The sequence below is a fragment of the Mytilus edulis genome, chromosome 3 (assembly GCF_963676685.1).
Source record: "Mytilus edulis chromosome 3, xbMytEdul2.2, whole genome shotgun sequence".
NCBI lineage: Eukaryota > Metazoa > Mollusca > Bivalvia > Mytilida > Mytilidae > Mytilus > Mytilus edulis.
The window spans coordinates 70,306,381-70,327,408 of NC_092346.1; the positions used below are offsets into that span (position 1 = coordinate 70,306,381).

Sequence of the window (21,028 nt, forward strand, 5' to 3'; positions counted from 1 at the left end):
GACACATCACCCAAATTAATGGATGTTGCTCCGTCAAACTCAATTAGTATATAATAAAACAGACGCACTGCTAATTCACAGCCAGCATGCAAAGCATTCATTTATAAATAATGTATATCATAACTTTCATTTTCAGCACCGATTTCCCGAAACACTCAAGAAATTAAACACCACTATATCACAAGGTACATATGCATTGCAATTGTTATAAATATTAGGTTTCCTCTAATTGAGGAAGGACTAAGATATTCAAAACATTTATATTCAATTCATCGACTGTGTATGATGGGGTTTAATAAACAATAACGAAAAACGTTAACGAAATAATAATATTGCAGACAGCAGACAACGTAACACACTGGATTACAGACAATTTACTTGAGACAGACACAAAACGAATGCTACGGGTTAAACATCAATAAAGAAAAGAGCGGATTGGATTGTAGTCACGATAAATGATACAAAACTGTGGTACTTGTGCACAGGTACAAATCAGTAAATCAGATATTCCAAAATAAATTTAACTGATATACAAGTGAGAGGTTTAGCGCTTTAAAACCAGGTTCAATCTGCCATTTTCTACATTTGTAAATGCATGTTAGGAATATGACAGTAGTTGTTCATTCGTTTTGATGTGTTTTGCCATTTGATTTTGCTATTTGATTAGGGACTTTCCGTTTTAAATTTTCCTCGGAGTTCAGTATTTTTGTGATTTTACTTTTTTCAATTCAACTTTTCGGAAGACCATTTGATTGAACAAGAAAATTATGCATACAGATTGTATAGAAGTTTAGAGAAGAGGTCGAAACGTCCTCTAAATTCCAACAGTATTGAACGGACTATTAACAGCCATTAATTTATCTAAAACAAGCAAAGAGTTTTATATACTCCAAAAATGGTTCTTCAGTCTTGAGTAACAAATATGCTGCTTACAAAAATAATAGAGAGATAACAAGAGGGCAATCAAGAGCCATAAAAAACGTCCAATGAATACAGGCAGCTCTTCGACGCATATTTTCACCTGGCCCAAATAAGGTGCTTCTGTCCTTTATTAGTCTTGTATGCTTTTTAATATTAGTTTCTTTCATATATTTTGGAGTTTAGTATGAACTCCATTATCAGTGAACTTATATAGTTTTTTTTTATTAAGGGGACAGCTGAAGCACGACTCCGGGTGCGGGTTTTCTCGCTCCATTGGAGGACTTCGACTGTTTTCTGTTCTTTGATAGTTTTTTATGTCTTTTTGACACATTCCCAATTCCCATTCTCAATTTCATTTATCTTTTGTGTTTCTGTTAGTTGTTTTATGCACTTTATCTGATGATATAAACCCTTTTCAACTGACATTTTTAGATATTCCGTTCTGATCGAGAGGAACACGTGGTATTGACAATGATAAATAGGTTATATGTACGGATGAAACATAATGTATACAACAAAATCCTTGAAATGTTCTCTACTGAGCGTTGATTAGGCAAATATACTGTCGCATAGACGCAGTTGTTTGCCAATTTGTTAATTTGTTTTAACATGTTATTTCACTCACATTAAGTTGTCAAACATAAATTTTGCTGACTGCCTGTTTAAGGTCTTGTTTGCTCATTTGTCAGGGTTTTATAAACAAGACAAATGATTATAAAGATAAAATACAATGACTTTGTCCATTTGTTAAATAGCCACGACAGTACTTTTACAAGACGGTTTTTTGGTATAACAACGATATAATTCCAACGTGAATAGGTACTGCTCTGAAAATTATTATAGTTGATTCATTCCGTGTAGGCGTAATCCGTCATTGCGGTAAAACATTTTTTGATAAATATTACGTTTCCTGTGTATATAAAAAAGTAAGTTAATGCAAGTCAAATTATTATAACAGTAGGTTATAAATGAATTTAAATGGTTTTCACTAAGTCAGTATGTAAACATTAAAAGTGGAAATTAAGTTTATTTTGGACATTCGCATTTATTGAAAGAAACAATAAGCTATGATTATAAAGGGCATATATTTACTAACAAGTTCAGCTTGGTATACTTATGCAAGTTTCTCCTTTGAATACACTGTGCAATGTCGCTAGGAACAACAAAGTCCTCTAAACAAAGTTCTATTCTATTGTTAAAATTTGCATATGTTTTTTAGTTTGGTTAAAGACGTCATTCAATGGCAAATTTGACGAGTAAAATGTACAAACATGCTTTGTAAAGTATCGACATTTGACAAAACAGATTTTTTTAATTTAAACAAATAAGTAACTAGATAAATACAACAAAGACGATTTTATTAAAATGTTGGGCTTTTGTATTGACAAAATATTTGTTGTGTTTGGATTGATATGTCAACGGTCAGTTGATATTCCAATGAGTATTAAAAAGTATAACAAAAATACTGAACTCAAAGGCAAATCAAAAAAGGGAAGGTCAATAAAAACTCACAAAATCAAAAGCTACCAATCAACGGAGCAAGTAACAGCTGTCATATGTGCACCACTACTGCAGGCCAATAACGTGTTGTACTGATATGAACAGAGTTCATACTTAAACTCCCAAAGACAAAAAGAAAAAAAAAAGGATCTTGCAAAATTGTTTCCCTTTAAAATATATTAATGATATCTTGTTACCCAAATAACTCGCATGCCAATGAGTAATTGCGCCTTGTATAATCACGAGAACTTGACATTCAGGATACTACCAAAAATAGGAGGTCTGCTTGATATATCCAAAATTGAGAACTGAATTGGGGAATGTGTCCAAGAGACAAAAGAGTAGAAACAACCGAAGTCCACAAATGGTTCTTTAACACAGCGGGAAATCCCGCACCCGGAGGCGTGCTTCAGCTGGTCCCATCTGTATTTTCCTACAATATTCACACAGATGAACGACTTTAAAGATTACATTTTAAAATTTCTAACTTCCTTGTTTTAGCAGTTTCATATGTCTGATCTGTCGAATGGCGTTTAAATACACTCATATGCGGCAAAGCTTAGCGAAAGGTAGTGCGATGTAATCAGTCACACAAACTTTATTAGATTAACTCGTAAAGGAACGATCGTTTTCATTGGTCAATTCAAACCTTCGACCTCACACCTGCGAAAATAGAACACGCGTACTATAAGTTGAATGGACTGATCAGTATTCACGTAGCCGGTCAAGGTTGTTATAACGTCCATCGTCGTATTCACGTACGTGATTGTGTTCTTGGTTATCCCATAGCAATTGTAGCTTTTATAAATGTGCATGTAAAATTCATTGAATTCATAATTTTGTGCAATAGTAAAATTTTAAAACTTATTAGTAACAGGTTTCACCTCAAAATATTTAATTATTCAACTGTGTTCTCATTTGGTTCTGAATTAAAGTCATAAGAAACCTCAAATTAAAAAAAAAAAATGCATATGTTTTTTTATAATTCAATGGATAGTTTTCATTATAAAACTTATGTACATATACTTTTTTTCTGAAGAAAATTCTTTAATTTATTCATATTTAGAAGAAGTTTACTTTATTTTCATTGCTTCCTTCCAGGAAGCAACCCCCCTTTCCCCGACATATTTTCCGTATGCAAAGTGACCTCAGTGTGACCCATCTCGTAAAAATCCGGTGATCGCAATCCGCATGGATGTCCTCAAAATAAACTATTATCTGAATTTTCATGTTAAACACGTGCTCAATTTTCATGCGTTTTTGTTGATTGTTGACAAACAGGTGACAATCGTTAAACTTCGGTTTCAAAACACGAACTTTGATTATCTGCCTCATTTTCACAACAAAACTGACCGATTGAAAAAAAAATGACGATTGTACGAAATTTATGCGAAAAAAAATGAAAAATTCTTGAACAGAAGACTTAAGTTTATGATGTTTGTATGCATTGGTTCAAGAATTGGAAGAACATTATGTTTCACCGGTCACTCGTTTCTTATGACTTTAAGAGATCTACCATTTTATTTTGATGAGAGGGGGGACTTGGATGAAACATTTTGTTCCTTTTTTTAGTTGTAATCTCTGTCCTGTCTTTTTGTTTTTCGGTCTATTTGGTCCTGCCTTTTTTATTAGTTTGTCTGGAATTTTTTTACATAAATCGTCATTCGGCCTTTTTGTTGTGCCAAGTTGCTTATCCTGCCTTTTCATATCTTTTGCAAGTTTTAGGTATTCGACTAAGAAAAGTGTGATTTTTTTCTGATTCAGAAAACTTAGTTTTGAGGAAAAAATCCGGAATTCTAAGTAAATTCAGAACATGTAACCAACCATACTTTGTTTAGAGATAAATGGAGATGGAAAACCATGGCACAGCGGAAGGAATATACTTTATAAACTCCAGCGGTATACTTTATGAATTTTATAATTAACCGTTTTGCTATTCTCGGTTGAAAAACGAACGTAAATCATATATTGTAAATATTTATATAGTTACATTCATAGAAAACGATCAGTTTTTAAAAGCGTGTTTATTCATTAAATGTATTGATAAAAAGCGGGTGGGTCCCTTCTTGTACATGCATTCAGTCATCCTTATTAGCAGTTTCTTAATATTTCGATTCTCAGTTTATCTTGCATGTATGATTTTGTATTTCATTTTAAATACGCATGTCACTTTGGGGGAGAGTTCAACTATTTTTTCGGTATGAAATTAAAAGATAAGTTTTCAGCCAATTGAAATCGAAAAAAAGTACATTTACATTGTTCCTTATAAACTTGTCTACGATATTTCTTACAATTATTTATTTATTATTTTAGTTCGATCCACACATACAAAAGAAAAAAACTTCGCCTATGTAACTAATCAATCCTTTTTACACCAACATGTCTTCACTGAATTCATTTGAATTTCATGGTGACCATGATAATACATTGCATACTACGTCTTCATTCACGTGCAAAAATGATACGATTATTGTTGCTTTGTTTCTATATTTCGGGGACAATTTGCTCCGTTTTAAATGATACGTAATTTCTGAATGACCAAACTTTAAGCTACTGCAAGTGTAACGTTCTATCGGTATGTTCGTTTTATAGCATGGAAACACTATAAGAGGAATGTGAAACCCATCATAAATTATTCTTATTATTGTAATGGAACAGTATTATGAGATCCTTATTATAAGTAACTACGACATTGGAAGAAATTAAAAGTGGTCCGTATAAAAACGGCACATATATTTTATTTTATCCATATATTTTTCATAATATGGTACAAGATAATTATGTTGCTGCGGTATAATATTTTGACACAACTATTTTAGATTCACAAAACATTTATTTAATTCTTTTGACCAAAGATTTGTAAACTATGCATTGTCAAATCCTTGTTTTTTACGTTCGTAGTAACATAGTACATTCCATAGTCAGTCACCTGTGTCAATTCACGTGCACACTACGATTGTGGATTGTATTTGAATCTTTCAACCAATGAATTGAGACGTTACAAGTTGTTTGTTTGTGATACGCCAGAATGTTATCAATGAACTATCAAACGCTAAACCTGACTGCATTTCACTGTATAGAGGTCGCACTTGAAACGTTTCATATGAGTCTGTGCGAACTTCGTTAACAGCGGTCTGTTCGATACTATATACTGGTCCAACAAAGTTTTGAGGTAGAACGACTGAAATCGACCCTACACAAGTTTTATGGTCACCATTACGAATTGATATATTTTAGCTGTCACAAGTACACACCCGTTATATCGCGGGTCCGTGACTGAATTAAAGTATATAACTATGCCTAAGCCTTATTTTAGTAATTGGTATTGTCATCTGATAAAGTCATGTCGATTATAAGATACACAGTTTTCTCTGCCTTCAAATCTTTCTGTTTGAACCCGTCGACCTGGAACTTATCAATTATTGTTAATATTAATTATTTGGAAAACAAAAGGTCCTGGCTATCCAGGAATGGAGTATTTTTTAATCAACAGCACTGTCCTATATTAGTTATCTTAGAAAGTCTTGCTGATTGCTGAATAAAACTACGATAGGGAACAATTTGACAATGATTGAATTTAGTAGTGTCAGCCCTTTGATTATGACCCGCGTATATAGCAAAATCCTAAATACACCGTTTGGTGGTGCGCCTGTCAAATGCGGAATGTACAGATAAGGTATTAGCTAACAGGTGAATATACTATTGGTATTGGTATCGGAATCGACCCGGAACTTGTTAATTATTGGCAATATTAATTATGTGGAAAACAAAAGGGTCTGGAGTGGTGTAATTTTTAATCTATACCATTGTCCTATATTAGTTATATATAGAGTTGAATTCTTTGATTTGTCGTTTTTACCAGATGACGGCTGACAAATTGGACCTCGTAATTTTAGTATTATAGATAGATCTTTAGATGTCAGTATTGTCATGTGATCTTTTTATTCATCTGATCAGTAATTTTACTGACTTTGTTCTGTTCCCGATCGCGATATTTTGACTGATTGTGCATTCGCATGTATACTGAACTCCGACGAGGAAAATTCAATCGGAAAGTCCTTAATCACATGGCAAAATCAAATGACAAAACACATCAAACGAATGGACAACAAGATGTGTTGATAAATTCCCGAATATTTCTTTCTTAAAGGATAAGATATTACATAAGGAAAATTTCGAATGAAACTTTTGTAATATGCTAAAAGTTCTTAAAGGATAAAGTATTACATGATAAAAGTTCAAATGGAACTTTTGTAATGCATGTGTGCTAAAAGTTTTTTTGATTAATATTGTGGGAAATGTTTTGACATTTTACACCATTAGTAAATTTAAGATTGGATCTTTGTAATACAAGTTTTCTTTAATAAATACACTGATTTTCATCATGATAGCAAATATAAACAACAAATAAGGCAAAAGCAGTTTTTAACATACGCATTGTAAATTCGAAACATTGTTTAGAAAAAAATCGATAGATTGATTGCCCTTTTACATTTTGTTTTGGATTATAAACTAAAACCGTGGGGAACACATCAACTATAAGAGGAAAACAACGAAACTGCAGAAACACTGTAGTGTAACAAATAACAAAAAACAATGCAACCCACAGAAACAAACTATAAGATAACAACTGCCATTTTCCTGACTAAGAACATGACATTTTAAGTAAAATAGTGGGTTAAACCTGGTTTTAAAGCTAACTTATCATTACCTCTCATTTGTATGACAGTGGCATCAAATTCCTTCATATTGACAACGACGTGTGAACAAAACAAACAGAATAGGTAAAAAAGTAATGAAAAAACACCACCACCGAAAACTCAGATTGATAGCAGGTACTCCGGAAGGGTAAGCTGATCCTGCTCTACATGTAGAACCAATCGTGTTGCTCATATTATTACAAATCCGGTTAATAGTCTTAATTCGGTAGGTCACATTCGTGAAAAGGGGACGGGATTGAAGCTACGACATAAGGAACATATGTGATATCATCTATCATCTGTGAAACGGATTTTCCAAAACGGTCAACCAACTCGTGATGTCGTCCGTAAAATTTACGAAGTGATGATATCAACTTCACCATTTGGAACTAAAAATGGAAATTTGGAAGCATTTTTTCCATCATACAGTGTCATCACCAGAGTAAAATACTGGAGATTGAAACGAAGCAAGTTCATTCATCTCCAACCAAACATAGCATCTGACTGCTGAAAAGTAGATTGAGTCAGGAAGATCTATCAAAATGACTGCTGAAAAGTAGATTGAGTCAGGAAGATCTATCATCATCTAGCCCATTATTCTTTTCATCCTGTCAGTCATTTCTATCGTTTTAACCTCTTCAATTGCATAAGCTGTTTCATGGGTATCATAATCTTTGTCGTGTTTATCTTCCGATTCTTCAACTATCATTTCTTCTTGCTCATAGTATTTTTTTACATTATTCTGTCTGTATTTGCCAACATATTTGCCGCTTCTGTCCATCAACGTAATTGTACCTAATCTAGGAACGTCATAAACCTTATATGGTCCTAGCCATTTTTGCATTCCAAGAGTATTTTTCTCTTCGTGTTCTTAACCAGAACCAAATCACCAGAGCAGAATTCGTTTTGCACAACATTATGTCTCTAAGCAAAGTTAAGTTTCTGTTTCTTTTGAGCATGGCAAACTTTCTTAATAACATCAGCAGCGATCTTGGTTTGTATTTGTAACATGTTTTCCCAGCTTTCTCTATCTTGCTATCTGAAATTTCCTTGTATTTTTTCAAATGTGTTGGTAGTTAATCCATTAAGATTTTCATTGCGAAGGACCGGATTTCTCCAGTACATTAAAAAGTAAGGCGAACATTTGGTGCTGTTCTGCTTCAAAGTATTGTAAAAAAAGCAGCATTTTGGTACGTAGCGTTCCTAAATTTGTGTGTTTTCTTGTTCAACATAGACTTCAAAGTGTGATTGAACCGTTCCGATCGTCCATTTGACTGTGGGTGATATGGTGTAATAAGTATGTGCTAGAATCCATATTGTGCCTCTAACGATTGTGTGAGAAGAAAGTTGATTTCCCACCTTTCTTGCTTACTCATTCAAGGAGAATGCCATGTCTACAAAATAATTCATACATTTTTCAGCTACTTCTTAGCTAATTTTATCATTAAAGGAAATGCCTCCACATAATTGGAAAAATAGTCAGTTACAGTCAGATATCCATTGTCAGATAAAGGTTTTCCACTGCTGTCATTATATGGCCAAATAAGATATATAGCCAAACAAATCAGGTGCTTTTAGGAATTCAGTTGGTGTCGTTTTTGTTTTTGTTTGTTGTTTGTTGTTTTGTTTGTACTATATATATAATCAGGTAAAATAAATCACATGACACTCGGTCGTTTAATTAAAGGAACAAATATTATGGAACCATTAGATGTTTCAGTTCCATGATTTTTTTTTTATAAAGGTGGAAATAATAAAGATGCAATTGTTGAACTTTTAATATCCATAGTTTTGTTCCAAGGGGAACAAGTATTTTTCGGAACAAATATTTGTTCACAGACGCATACCTTGACATTTCATTCGGTCTAGTTACTTTGTAAGTTTATACGAATTCCTCGTTTTTGTTAATTATTTTGTCTGATCTGTATTTTCCCAGTAAATTTTGGATAATTGAACATTGGTAAACTATTGTCGTGTTAATTTACAGTCAACATCAAGTGTCTCAACTAACAAGTAATATGCTTTCATTACATTAAATCTTTTGATTCAAAAAAGTCGTCTTATCAGAAAACAAATATTGATAATCTAACAGAACTATCCCAATATCAAAAAAATAACGAAGGCACTATGCGTGGCACCATCGAGTCAATGAACAATCTTACGTCAGTTGTTGGTCAAAATGAAATAAGATCAACAACATAAAAACCAAACTAGATAAAACTACAACATTATCGAATGAAACAAAATCTAGACTTGATTCCGAAATAATCAGAATTACAAAGATTAGCGACAGTCGTGCATCTGGATTATGTAACCTCAAGTCAAAAGTGTCTATTATGTTTAATGATCTTAAAGAGATAGATACGTCCGTTCTTAGTTTTAATAACAATACGTTGTCCAACAACCAATCTGTAACAGAACTCCGAAAACGTATGAACGCGTTGGAGAAAAACGTCAAGCAACTAACATGTTCCAACCAAATGTCTTATGCACTTGCTACTTCAAAGCCTGTAACTACTGATTTGTCGACAAATACAAAGATTCATGTTGCTATGGCAAATGAAAACAATGAAAATGATTCTTCACTTTTTAGAGATTCAATTGTTGAACCTGTTCAGGTCAATCACCCCAAGAAAAACGTTGAAAAAGGCTTCTTACAAAAAATGTCATTTGCATCCGTCATTTCGTCTTCAAACATTACACCAAACTCTGTTGAAAATGTACTCAATAAGGATCAACCTCTTGCGAATAATGGTCAACAAAAAATTCCGGTTCATTTTCCGAGTTCAGTATGCTCAACATTCAAAGGAGTTCCATAAGAAAAAAGTCAGTCGGTGTTATGTCGGTGGTATCGATAAGCGTAACGGATCTGAGAAACTTATGCGGAAGTGACTTTCATTCGCTATTTTGACAGACCTAATAAAATGACAGCCTCCGATTTATTAGCTGAATACAAAGTTAACATTTGTGCTATTTCTGAACATTGGTTACGTACATACCAGTTTCATGTACTTAACACTATAGATAATAACTTTGTCTCCATATCAAAAGGTGTGGACATACATAATCCTGAATCAATGTCATGCAACAGTCGGTGTGGGGTAGCCTTCTTAGTGTCAAAAGACATTGTTTCATTTGTTACTGAAATAGACATTGACAGTGAATCATAGGCATCCAAGTTAACTTACCTAACGTACAAACTTTTATTATTCTATCAATTTATTTACCAGCTCAACTCAACCACATCAATTGTACCAGTATAATGTTGAACTTTTGCATGAAATTTGTTCTATATATAAAGATATGGGATCTGTCATACTAATGGGTGACTTCAATACAAAGATTCAAGGCCCACGTTATAAATTTAATCCCGATGAAAATAGTAGGCTTATGTATTCCTTAATACAAGAGTACGAATTGTTTTCAGTAAATACGCAGATGTTTTGCCATGGACCAGTAACAACGTTTCAATCATACGATAATGGTCCGTCTACTGGTATCAATCATATTCTTATGCCACTATCAGAAATTGGAAAGGTGTCAAATGCAAAAGTTATAGACAGTCAACCTTTTTCAGTATCTGACCATCGACCAATATTATGTTCAATAACATTAGAAAACTAAGTTTTCACTCATACTGAAAGTGAACAATCAACTCGTTCCGTTTCGTGGGATCGTGCACGCAAGTATGGTTACATAAATGATTATTCGTTCGCACTATCACAACACTTGTGGACGGCCGAATTTCCAAGACACGACATTAATAAACTAATTATTGAGGATTACTACAACAAGATAGTCACAATTAAGACTATATTTGAGATTGAATTGTCTCCCTGTTTCCAACAAAAAAAAACATATCAAAATGCATTCAGCTATAATTTCGCCATTATCTTCATATTTTTCTTAATCTAATTAGGATATTTGAATTAAGACAACATTGTTGTACATAGGGAAACGTTTATTTTCAGTTAGGGAATCATGAATACATTGGACAATTAAAACAATCTTGATACTGTACGTGTAAGTCTTTTTGTTTATAAGAAACAAACCGATCAAAAACCAGAGACAGCCCAATGCCATTAATGGACTGTTTTATGCTTTATGGTCTGGTGTGGTCTTTTTGGAATGTTTTCGTCTTTCATTTTTCATTGCTTTCTCGTTTTAATTCCCTTGCCTTTCCCTTTCCAAAATGGAGATTTTGTCAGTGCATAATTAATCGATCTTTAAGCGTGCATGCACGTCTTCACCTTGAAAAAGCAGTTTCGATTTTTTAGTATTTATAGTGATTCTGGTAACTTAAAATTATTGACCATTAAACCTTAAGAAAAATAATCGTAGTTAATGGAAGCATTGTAAGGTATAAAGAGCTGATATCCAGTTTAGGATTCAATAACTGGAGACACTGTTATACATCTGTTGTACTTTGTTTAAAATGCCAAGGGTTAATTATTAAGTCAAAGCATTTTATCATTAAACTATTATAATTGAAATAAAAATCTCAAAATACAAATACATGTATCATCTCACTTTGTTGACCGTCAATCCACGATTTTCAAACCAAAATAGGTTGTATCTCCAATTTAAAATTGTGTTTGACATATAGTTATCATAACTAGTATTTTGAAGGTTTTTTTTCTCCGAATAAAACCATTCAGATATACCTTATAGTCAAGTCAGAATCAACATATGTGTGAAATTATAAAAAATCAAAAGATAAATGTTTATGGTTGATACAAAACTTCACGCCAACATATAAATGTGTCGTATATCTTGTATCAAGATAGTTCTTGTTTGTTTTTTGTCGTCAGTACATAATTAAGGCAATCTGAAATTGAGCCCTGGGTATGGACTAAAGGAAATTACTCGGTCAAACTCATAAGACCCAAACAAATTCGAACTTGATTTGGATTTTATCATGGATATTTGCCAGCCAGACGATACCACCAGATGGACCACCAGAAGGACGGATAAACAGACAGATCAGACCACCAGAAAGACAGATATACAGACAGACCGACAGGCAAGACCCCCAGACAGTCACACAAACAAGACCACAAGACAGACACACAAAAAAGACCACCAGACAGACACACAAAAAAGACCACCAGACAGACACACAAACAAGACTATCGCACAGACAGACAAGACAATCAGACAGACAGCAAGCTAGACAGACAGCCAGACCAGACCACCAGATAGACAGAAAAGGCCACCACACAGACAGACAGACAGACAAGACCACCAGACAGACAGACATACCAGATAAACAGACAGACAGACAAGAACACCAGATAAACAGACAGACAGACAAGAACACCAGACAGACAGACATACAAGACAACTAGACTAGACCACCAAACAGACAGACAGACAAGACCACCAGACAAATATACAGAGAAGACCACCATACAGACAAGACAAACAAGACCATCAGACAGACAGACAAAAAAGACTACAAGACAGACAGCCAAACAAATATAATAAAGTCTTCTACAGCTCCACTTCACAGGTCAGGGACTTATATATCTAGTTAACACTGATGATTAACGATCTATATCAATCAACAAAATGTTTTATAGCTAATAAGGCACAAGTCCCACACAAATCAATTTAGTTTAATTACCAATTAAACTTAACCTAACTTAAACTAAATCAGCATATCTTTGCGTCTTGGCTTTAAAAGCCATATATGAATATGTAACATAACGCTGCTATGAAATAAAGAGAAGAGTAAATATATTTGCGGGTTTCTACAATGTACATGAAATACTGTTGAGACCGAATATCTACAGATAAGCCTTTTTCAAATGATTTTTACAGTTCTTTCTTATGTTCTACTATAAAACCACTGTTCCAGGTTAGGGGAGGGTTGGGACTCCGCCACATTACGTACACATGTGCCTGTCCCAAGTCTAGAGCCTGTAATTCAGTGGTTGTCGTTTAGTGCCGTGTTACATATTTGTTTCTCGTTCATTGTTTTTGCACATTAATTAGGACGTTAGTTTTTTTCGTTTGAATTGTAAACTTGAATTGAGTTTTACATTTGTCATTTCGGGGCCTTCTATAGCTGACTATACGGTATGGGCTTTGCACATTGATGAAGGCCATACTGTGACCATTTTTATTAATTTCTGTGTCGTTTGGTCTCCTGTGAAGAGTTGTCTCATTGGCAATCACACCTCATTTTTTTTTTATTATTATTATGTTAAACGAGAAACATTTATCAAACATACCAACAAACGACAAGCACTGTTCCTGACTTAAATTCCTGACTTAGGACAGGTGCATTTAATATATGCTGCGGGTTTGAACGTTTTAACAGGCACCAACCTTCACCCTAAAACTGATACAGCAGTATAACATTACAATTGAAAAGACGCACTATAAAATATTAATTGAAAATGGCTTTACTCTTAGACTATAAAAAAATGAATGTAATATGAAATCGTGTACCAGTGTTTGACTGAAATTTCTGCAAATTTACTTTGCATATGTTGTAATGGCTCTTGCTCTTTCTGCATGAAAGAGAATAAACTTTCAGAAAGCAAAAAAAAAATAATAATTTTGCAACCATCAGCTACAGTTTCTTTTATCTGTTTTGACTCCTTATAATTATAAAATCTTGATTTATTTCCTTGCAAAACTTCTAAGCTGTTCGATTTCATAAATTATGTGCTGCAACGCATTTAAAAAGATTGGAATTGATGACAGGGGACTCTACAAAGATCCTTTAGTAACCTAAATAAATGTTCATCGGTTGACAAATGACATTGCACATTAACGGAACAACTGTAAAAATACAAATTACGTAACATAAATAATCAATTTTGAAAAAAATGTACAACATATGTCAACTTAAATTAAAAGATACTGATAAATTTCATTTTATCTATAATAATCATATTTTTTTTAGCTTACTGTCAAAAAAATATATATATCTGTAAAAACAATCACCGACTTACATGTACCATCTTACGTATGCAGTCAGTGATTAAGTTCGTAATACAGAAGTTTTTACCTTTTTAACGGTCTAAACATGATTTTGGGAAAAGAAAGACAATCCAAATTAATAAATTTCACTTTCATACGTACAATGTATGTTACAATGACGCTTGAAAGGTATAAATAACATGAAGTTGACGCTTCATACGTACAAATACCATTGTTAAGTTACATTTAATGTATAAAGTAGATACTTATGTCGCTTGTGTTGTTTTCTCTAATAAGCGGAAACAGAAGCCACACACCTGTTCAGCTTTAAAGAAAGATGGCACTTTATTTACGGATAGTAACGATCTAATGAGTATATGGTATGACCATTTTCAAAACGTTTTTTTCGCAATCTGTGTACAGTGAACCAGACCGCGTATCAACCATTCGTGAAGTAAATAGAACTCTCAACGAGAAGGATGTTTTACAATTTAGTTACTCTGATGTCATTAACATTTGTTCGAATTTGAAAAACAACAAAGCGTGCGGCCATGATCAAATCACATATGAGCACATCAAATACGGAGGAAAACTACTCTTGAGACATCTACATCACTTGTTCAACATGGTAATACAATGCGGATATATACCGGGTGAGTGGCGAAAAAGCATTATTTTTCTTCTTTTTAAAGATGGAAAAAAACCTCGCACTGATACTAACTCATACCGTGGGATATCTCTAGTGCCAAGTATCGCTAAAATATTTGAAAAACTGCTTGAGAACGAACTTACAAAATTGAGACCCGACTTTCCGAATCACCAGCAAGTTGCTTACCAAAAACAATTAAGTAGCATGAATGCATCATACAATCTACAAGAAGTTAAATTTCATCACATTGAAAAAGGTGGACCCGTCAAAATCGTTCTATTAGACAGTACTAAGGCGTTTGACACTGTCCCACACGACGGTTTGCGCATCAAATTATACGAATATGGCCTTCCCGCAAAATTATGGTGTCTTCTTGATAATATGTATTCTGATCTTACGAGTGCAGTATTCTCTGGTGGAAAGCTGTCAAATTGGTTCAAGTTGCATCGTGGTGTTAGGCAAGGAAGTGTACTTTCAGCAAAACTGTACTTAATTTTTATCAACGACCTCATTGACAAATTAGAGTCCAGCCAACAAGGTGCTTGTATACATGACCTCAACGCTTGTACACCTGTTCAAGCTGACGATATTTCAATAATCGCAACTGATCACCAATCTTCACAAGTTATGGTCAAAATTTGCGAAGAGTACAGCATCCATTGGAGCTTTGCGTTCTCTGCAGGTAAAAGTCAGCTCTTACATTTTGGTAAACCTTCAACTGGAACCGATGTGCTTCTATATAATGAACCAATATCGACAGTTAAGATAGCAAAACATTGTGGAATTAATCTTTATACGTGCCTTAAGTCGATGGATCGTACAATAGACATTTGCAGAACACTGCGTGCAACCGTTATATCTTTAATCCGTCTAGGTGTTCATCCAGCTATTTTAAACCCTATTGTTTGTTCAAAATTCGTAAAACAAGTGTGTTATCCGAAAGCGTTGTACGGATGTGAACTATGGGGCAAACTTACTTCAACTGAATGGTTAATGTTGGAAAGAACTCAGCACTACATTTGCAAAAATATTCAAGGATTACCACGGCGAACACGAAGTGATATGTGCCTTCCGATGATCGGTTGGTTTAGTATTGAAAGTTATGTGGACGAGAAGAAACTTCTATTCCTAGGACGGATATGTAATCTTCCGTGCGAAAGTGTATCTTTCCGTATATTAATTCGTAGAGTAAACGATTTTAAATACAACGACGGAAGCCATTCAAATTTGGGTTTCACTATTATAAACATTTTGAGGAAGTATGAGTTATCAACCTATTTTAACGATTTCTGTGAAACAGGACTTTTTCCAGCACCTCTAATATGGAAGCGTATTGTGAAAACAACAGTGGCTGCTTTCGAGATTGTTAATTGGAAAAGACGTGTTAACATTGATGATGATTTTGTTGCTTTTAAAATGATCAAAAAAGAATATGCACCTCACCCTGCATGGACTATAGCATTGAAGTGTAACGTGTAACCAGGCGTTTATATCTTAAACGAACGTTCCAGTAAATACTTGGATCCAAGTTGTCCACAAACAATACGTCAATACCAAAAACTATAACTATCTATATTATTCACAATGAACCAAAATATACACACTGACTCTTTGTCGAAATAAAGTAACAACGGACAATAAAACAATTATATATATACACAAATATAATTATAACACAGCCTGTCCTCCTAATAGAACAACCTGTCCTATACGACAGTGCGGGCGAGTGCAGTATGTTACTACCAGACAGTGCGGACTGGTACAACTTGTCCTCCTAGTAGGACAGCCTGTCACTACCAGACAGTGTGGGCTGGAACAACTTGTCCTCCGAGTGGGACACTCTGTCACTAACAACTAAAGTGGACTATTGCAGTCTGTTCTCCGAGTGAGACAGTCTGCTCTACCGACTTCCAATGTTAGACCAACTTGTACCCAGTACAAGTTGTCCCCAGTACAAGTTGTCCTCTTGTCAAACTTACAGCTATGTAGCGTACTCACTATTGTAAGCCAGTCTTCTTCTGTAAGAACATCGACAGAACCCGAATTGTATTCCTCACCCACTTATATACTCTAGGGCGAATTCACTATTTAATGAATAGGGGTGTTCTCTAAATGTTCCCGATACCGAACACAAGAGTACCTCTCAAACACCCCCATACAAATGGACCCAACCATTGACTCTCCCGCCAAACGTCTAAATCTACACAACGCTTCCTTCTACATGAAATATGCATATATAAAACAAGATTCTTCTTGTTTGTTACCTTAACAACCAATAAACATTATATAACCCACGCCTCAATCTACATGCGTCCCGCATGATTAAATAAGACTAAAATACAATAAATAATACTTTATTTAACCAATATCTTTGGTTTGAAATGGATGTCCATTAAATGTCTGAAAAGCTTTAGTAGGCTTCTTTAACTTCCACTATACGGATCTTCTTTGGACCATCCCGATAAGTTGTTTCAGTTGTTACAGTTTTGGTATACAACATCGAGTCTGTTTGAACACCACACGAAACTAAACTAGCTTTCCTTTTCATTGGGCGTTTTCTCCTAGTACACTGATTGCAACCAGCAACATACGTCCTAACGTCGGATTGCAAACCAGGCCAATAGAAAGACTGACGTATTTTCTCTATAGTTTTATGTATACCTAGGTGACCTGCACACTCTGTATCATGACAGTATTCTAATACTTACTTGAGCTCCGACATTGGAATTACCGCTTGTAATTTCACAATGTTCCGTTCCCGATCGTCGTGGCGTCTAACCACTATACCACCTTGAAGCTCTAAACAATCAAACTGACTCCATAATGACCTTAGAGAATATCCTTTATTTGATACCTCATTGTAATGTGGCCTTTGACCCTCCGTCAGCCACCGATTAACACGTTTAAGGTCCGAGTCATTCGATTGTAACTCATTGAAAGTCAAGTCTTTACCTATGTCTGGCATCTTACTTGTTACTATATTCACCTGACTTTGTTCTCTCTTAGAACACTCACGGTCCGTTTTTGACTGTCTGTCTGGCGCTATCTGACAAGGTTTTCTGTAAACATTAGCATTTCTATTTTGGGTACCTTGAACACGTAGGGGGACCTCAAAGTTATCAATGTGTAATAAGTTACCAAACACGTCAATCAGACACTTATTTTTCTTCATAAAGTCCAAACCTAGAATACCATCGACTTGCAGGTCAGTTACAACGGCTTCTGATATAAACTTCTCTTTACCAAAATCAAGTGTGAAACTACCTTTACCTCTAAGGTTCAAAAAGTTTCCACATGCGGACTTAATTTGTGACTTAGTAGCGCTCAGATGTGGCCTATACAAGTCAGGAATAAGATCGTACACTTTTGTAGAAACTAGAGTTAATGTGGCTCCAGTATCCACTACAAACTTGACTAGTATATCATGAATAAGTAACTCGACATACATGCCTGCATCCTCTGATGCTGAAATGACAACGCCTTTATCTTTATTTGCCGCCTTTTCTCCAGACTTAAGTGTCCTGACCGATCCGTCCGTATCAGGTCCTTTCGTATATCCTCCCCGAGCATTTTGTTTCTTAATACTATTGGGACAATTTCTTGCAAAGTGTCCTATTTCACCACAACTAAAACAAGGACCACCCCTTTTTCTGTTGCTTTGAGTATTATAGGTCTCCCCCCGTGGTTGGAATTTCTTTTGAGAATTTAAATCCTTAAGCGTCATCATGTCGTTCGTTAAAGATTGTAAATTATTCTCCATTGTCTGCATCCATGTCGCCATATTCTCCATTGATACAATAGTATCCGGACTATTAGACGCTTCTGTCCGTTCGTCACTCGTAGTCTGTCGTAAGTGACCCATGCTTTTCATTGTTCTACTCTCAGCTTTGTTGTAGGCTTCGAGCTCAACTGCCAACCGTATAGTATCATTGAGACCTTTAGGACGAGACTGTTTAATTCTAAGTCTCATTTCAGAGTCTACTAATGCGTCCAAAAATTGTTCCTTGGCAAGCGTGTCTCTTAATTCTAATGGGGCAGTAGGGTATGCCAGATTAGACAGTCGTCTAACTGACTGACCTAACTCAGGTAGAGTTTCACTTGCTTTCTGGCGTCGTTCTTTGAATTGAACGCGATAAAGTTCTGTTTGACTGGATGGAGCAAAGCGTTCCTCCAGTGCAAATACTAGGTCTGAAAATATTTGTCTCTTTTCCTTTGGTAAATCACCAAGGACTGCTTGGGCCTGTCCAATCAGTGACACGGCCAAGTACAAACCTTTTTGATATTCAGACCACCTATTAACAAGGGCGCACATCTCAAAGTGTGATAAATAATCAATCCAAGGAGTAAGGCCATCATATTTTGAAGGTTTGATTTTAACATCATTTGATCCAGAGCTTACAGTATGAGCAGTGCTTTGATTTTTTGTTGATTCCTGCTTAGGACTAAAATTTTGAATTTTATCTTGCCCTATGGATTTTCTGTTATTTACCTGAGGATTTGTAATGATATCCCTATCTAGCAAAGGTAGTGTATCACCCACGGCTAATCCTACAGGTGTTGATAGAGACGGCCCTGTCGTCACTACGCCTTAATCATGTTCTTTGTTTTCAACAACTTTTGGACGTACACCCTGACCTCTAGGTGTAGAAGATATAAAACCTTGTCCATGTTGTATTGTGCTCTCGCTAAGAGACTGTATTTGTCTACTTATTTCAGCAATCTGATCGTCAATATTTGACATATTTATTACAGTACAGTGTAATCAGAATGACACAATTTTTATTAAATAGTACACTCGTATTTCAACTCAGCCGTGACTTACAACTATGCCTCACGGTTGATGCACTTTAATCTTTTATTAAAGTAAACATTGATATTAACTGACAATAAATTAAATGACGATCAATCAATCAAATAGTATTTGATAGACAACTTGAATCCCAACCGCTAGCCACCAAATATGTAACGTGTAACCAGGCGTTTATATCTTAAACGAACGTTCCAGTAAATACTTGGATCCAAGTTGTCCACAAACAATACGTCAATACCAAAAACTATAACTATCTATATTATTCACAATGAACCAAAATATACACACTGACTCTTTGTCGAAATAAAGTAACAACGGACAATAAAACAATTATATATATACACAAATATAATTATAACACAGCCTGTCCTCCTAATAGAACAACCTGTCCTATACGACAGTGCGGGCGAGTGCAGTATGTTACTACCAGACAGTGCGGACTGGTACAACTTGTCCTCCTAGTAGGACAGCCTGTCACTACCAGACAGTGTGGGCTGGAACAACTTGTCCTCCGAGTGGGACACTCTGTCACTAACAACTAAAGTGGACTATTGCAGTCTGTTCTCCGAGTGAGACAGTCTGCTCTACCGACTTCCAATGTTAGACCAACTTGTACCCAGTACAAGTTGTCCCCAGTACAAGTTGTCCTCTTGTCAAACTTACAGCTATGTAGCGTACTCACTATTGTAAGCCAGTCTTCTTCTGTAAGAACATCGACAGAACCCGAATTGTATTCCTCACCCACTTATATACTCTAGGGCGAATTCACTATTTAATGAATAGGGGTGTTCTCTAAATGTTCCCGATACCGAACACAAGAGTACCTCTCAAACACCCCCATACAAATGGACCCAACCATTGACTCTCCCGCCAAACGTCTAAATCTACACAACGCTTCCTTCTACATGAAATATGCATATAAAAAACAAGATTCTTCTTGTTTGTTACCATAACAACCAATAAACATTACAGAAGCATCCAAATTTACGGAAACAAGCACAATATTTAACTTCTGTTTGCTGTTTAGTAAGAGACTATGACAATGGGCAATACATTCTCTTTGACAGATGTGGTAAAATGTTTTTGGATCCATTAGTTCACGCTATTGCTTCATGTGACTATCTTGACGAAACACGTGATAACTTTTGGTGTGAAATTATAAACATCAACCCAATTACTTTTAGTATCTTCCTAGCAAACATGTCTGATGAAGAACTATTTTATTACTTACTTTCTTGCAATTCGGACAATTTCCCACTTGAAACCGACCAATTAGAGACATTCCAAGCTATATGCGTTCGATATATCCATAAATTTGGAACTTTACTTCAAGATTAATATAACTGTAATATCCGTTACTGACAATTACTCACTTCAACTGATCATGTCATTTTCTGATTTAATTTGCCTATGTTGTTCATTTGTTTAATTTTTTGTGTTTATCATGTTTATTATTTTCACTCTCCTCCTGGAGGCAATGAAGAATATATATATATAATAACTCGACAATTATCG

At 35.0% G+C, this 21,028-nt stretch overlaps 1 protein-coding gene across 1 annotated transcript; it reads right to left on the reverse strand.

Annotated features, from left to right (window-relative positions):
* Window positions 1-17,407: 17,407 nt before the first annotated feature.
* On the reverse strand, window positions 17,408-19,015 carry LOC139515403 (uncharacterized). The gene has a single exon (XM_071304974.1). The coding sequence runs from the start codon at window positions 19,013-19,015 to the stop codon at window positions 17,408-17,410; it is 1,608 nt and encodes a 535-aa protein (XP_071161075.1).
* Between the last annotated feature and the right edge of the window lie 2,013 nt (window positions 19,016-21,028).

Coding starts and splice junctions, on each gene's coding strand:
- LOC139515403 (XM_071304974.1), bottom strand. CDS start 19,015: ATGTGCGCCCTTGTTAATAGGTGGTCTGAATATCAAAAAGGTTTGTAC.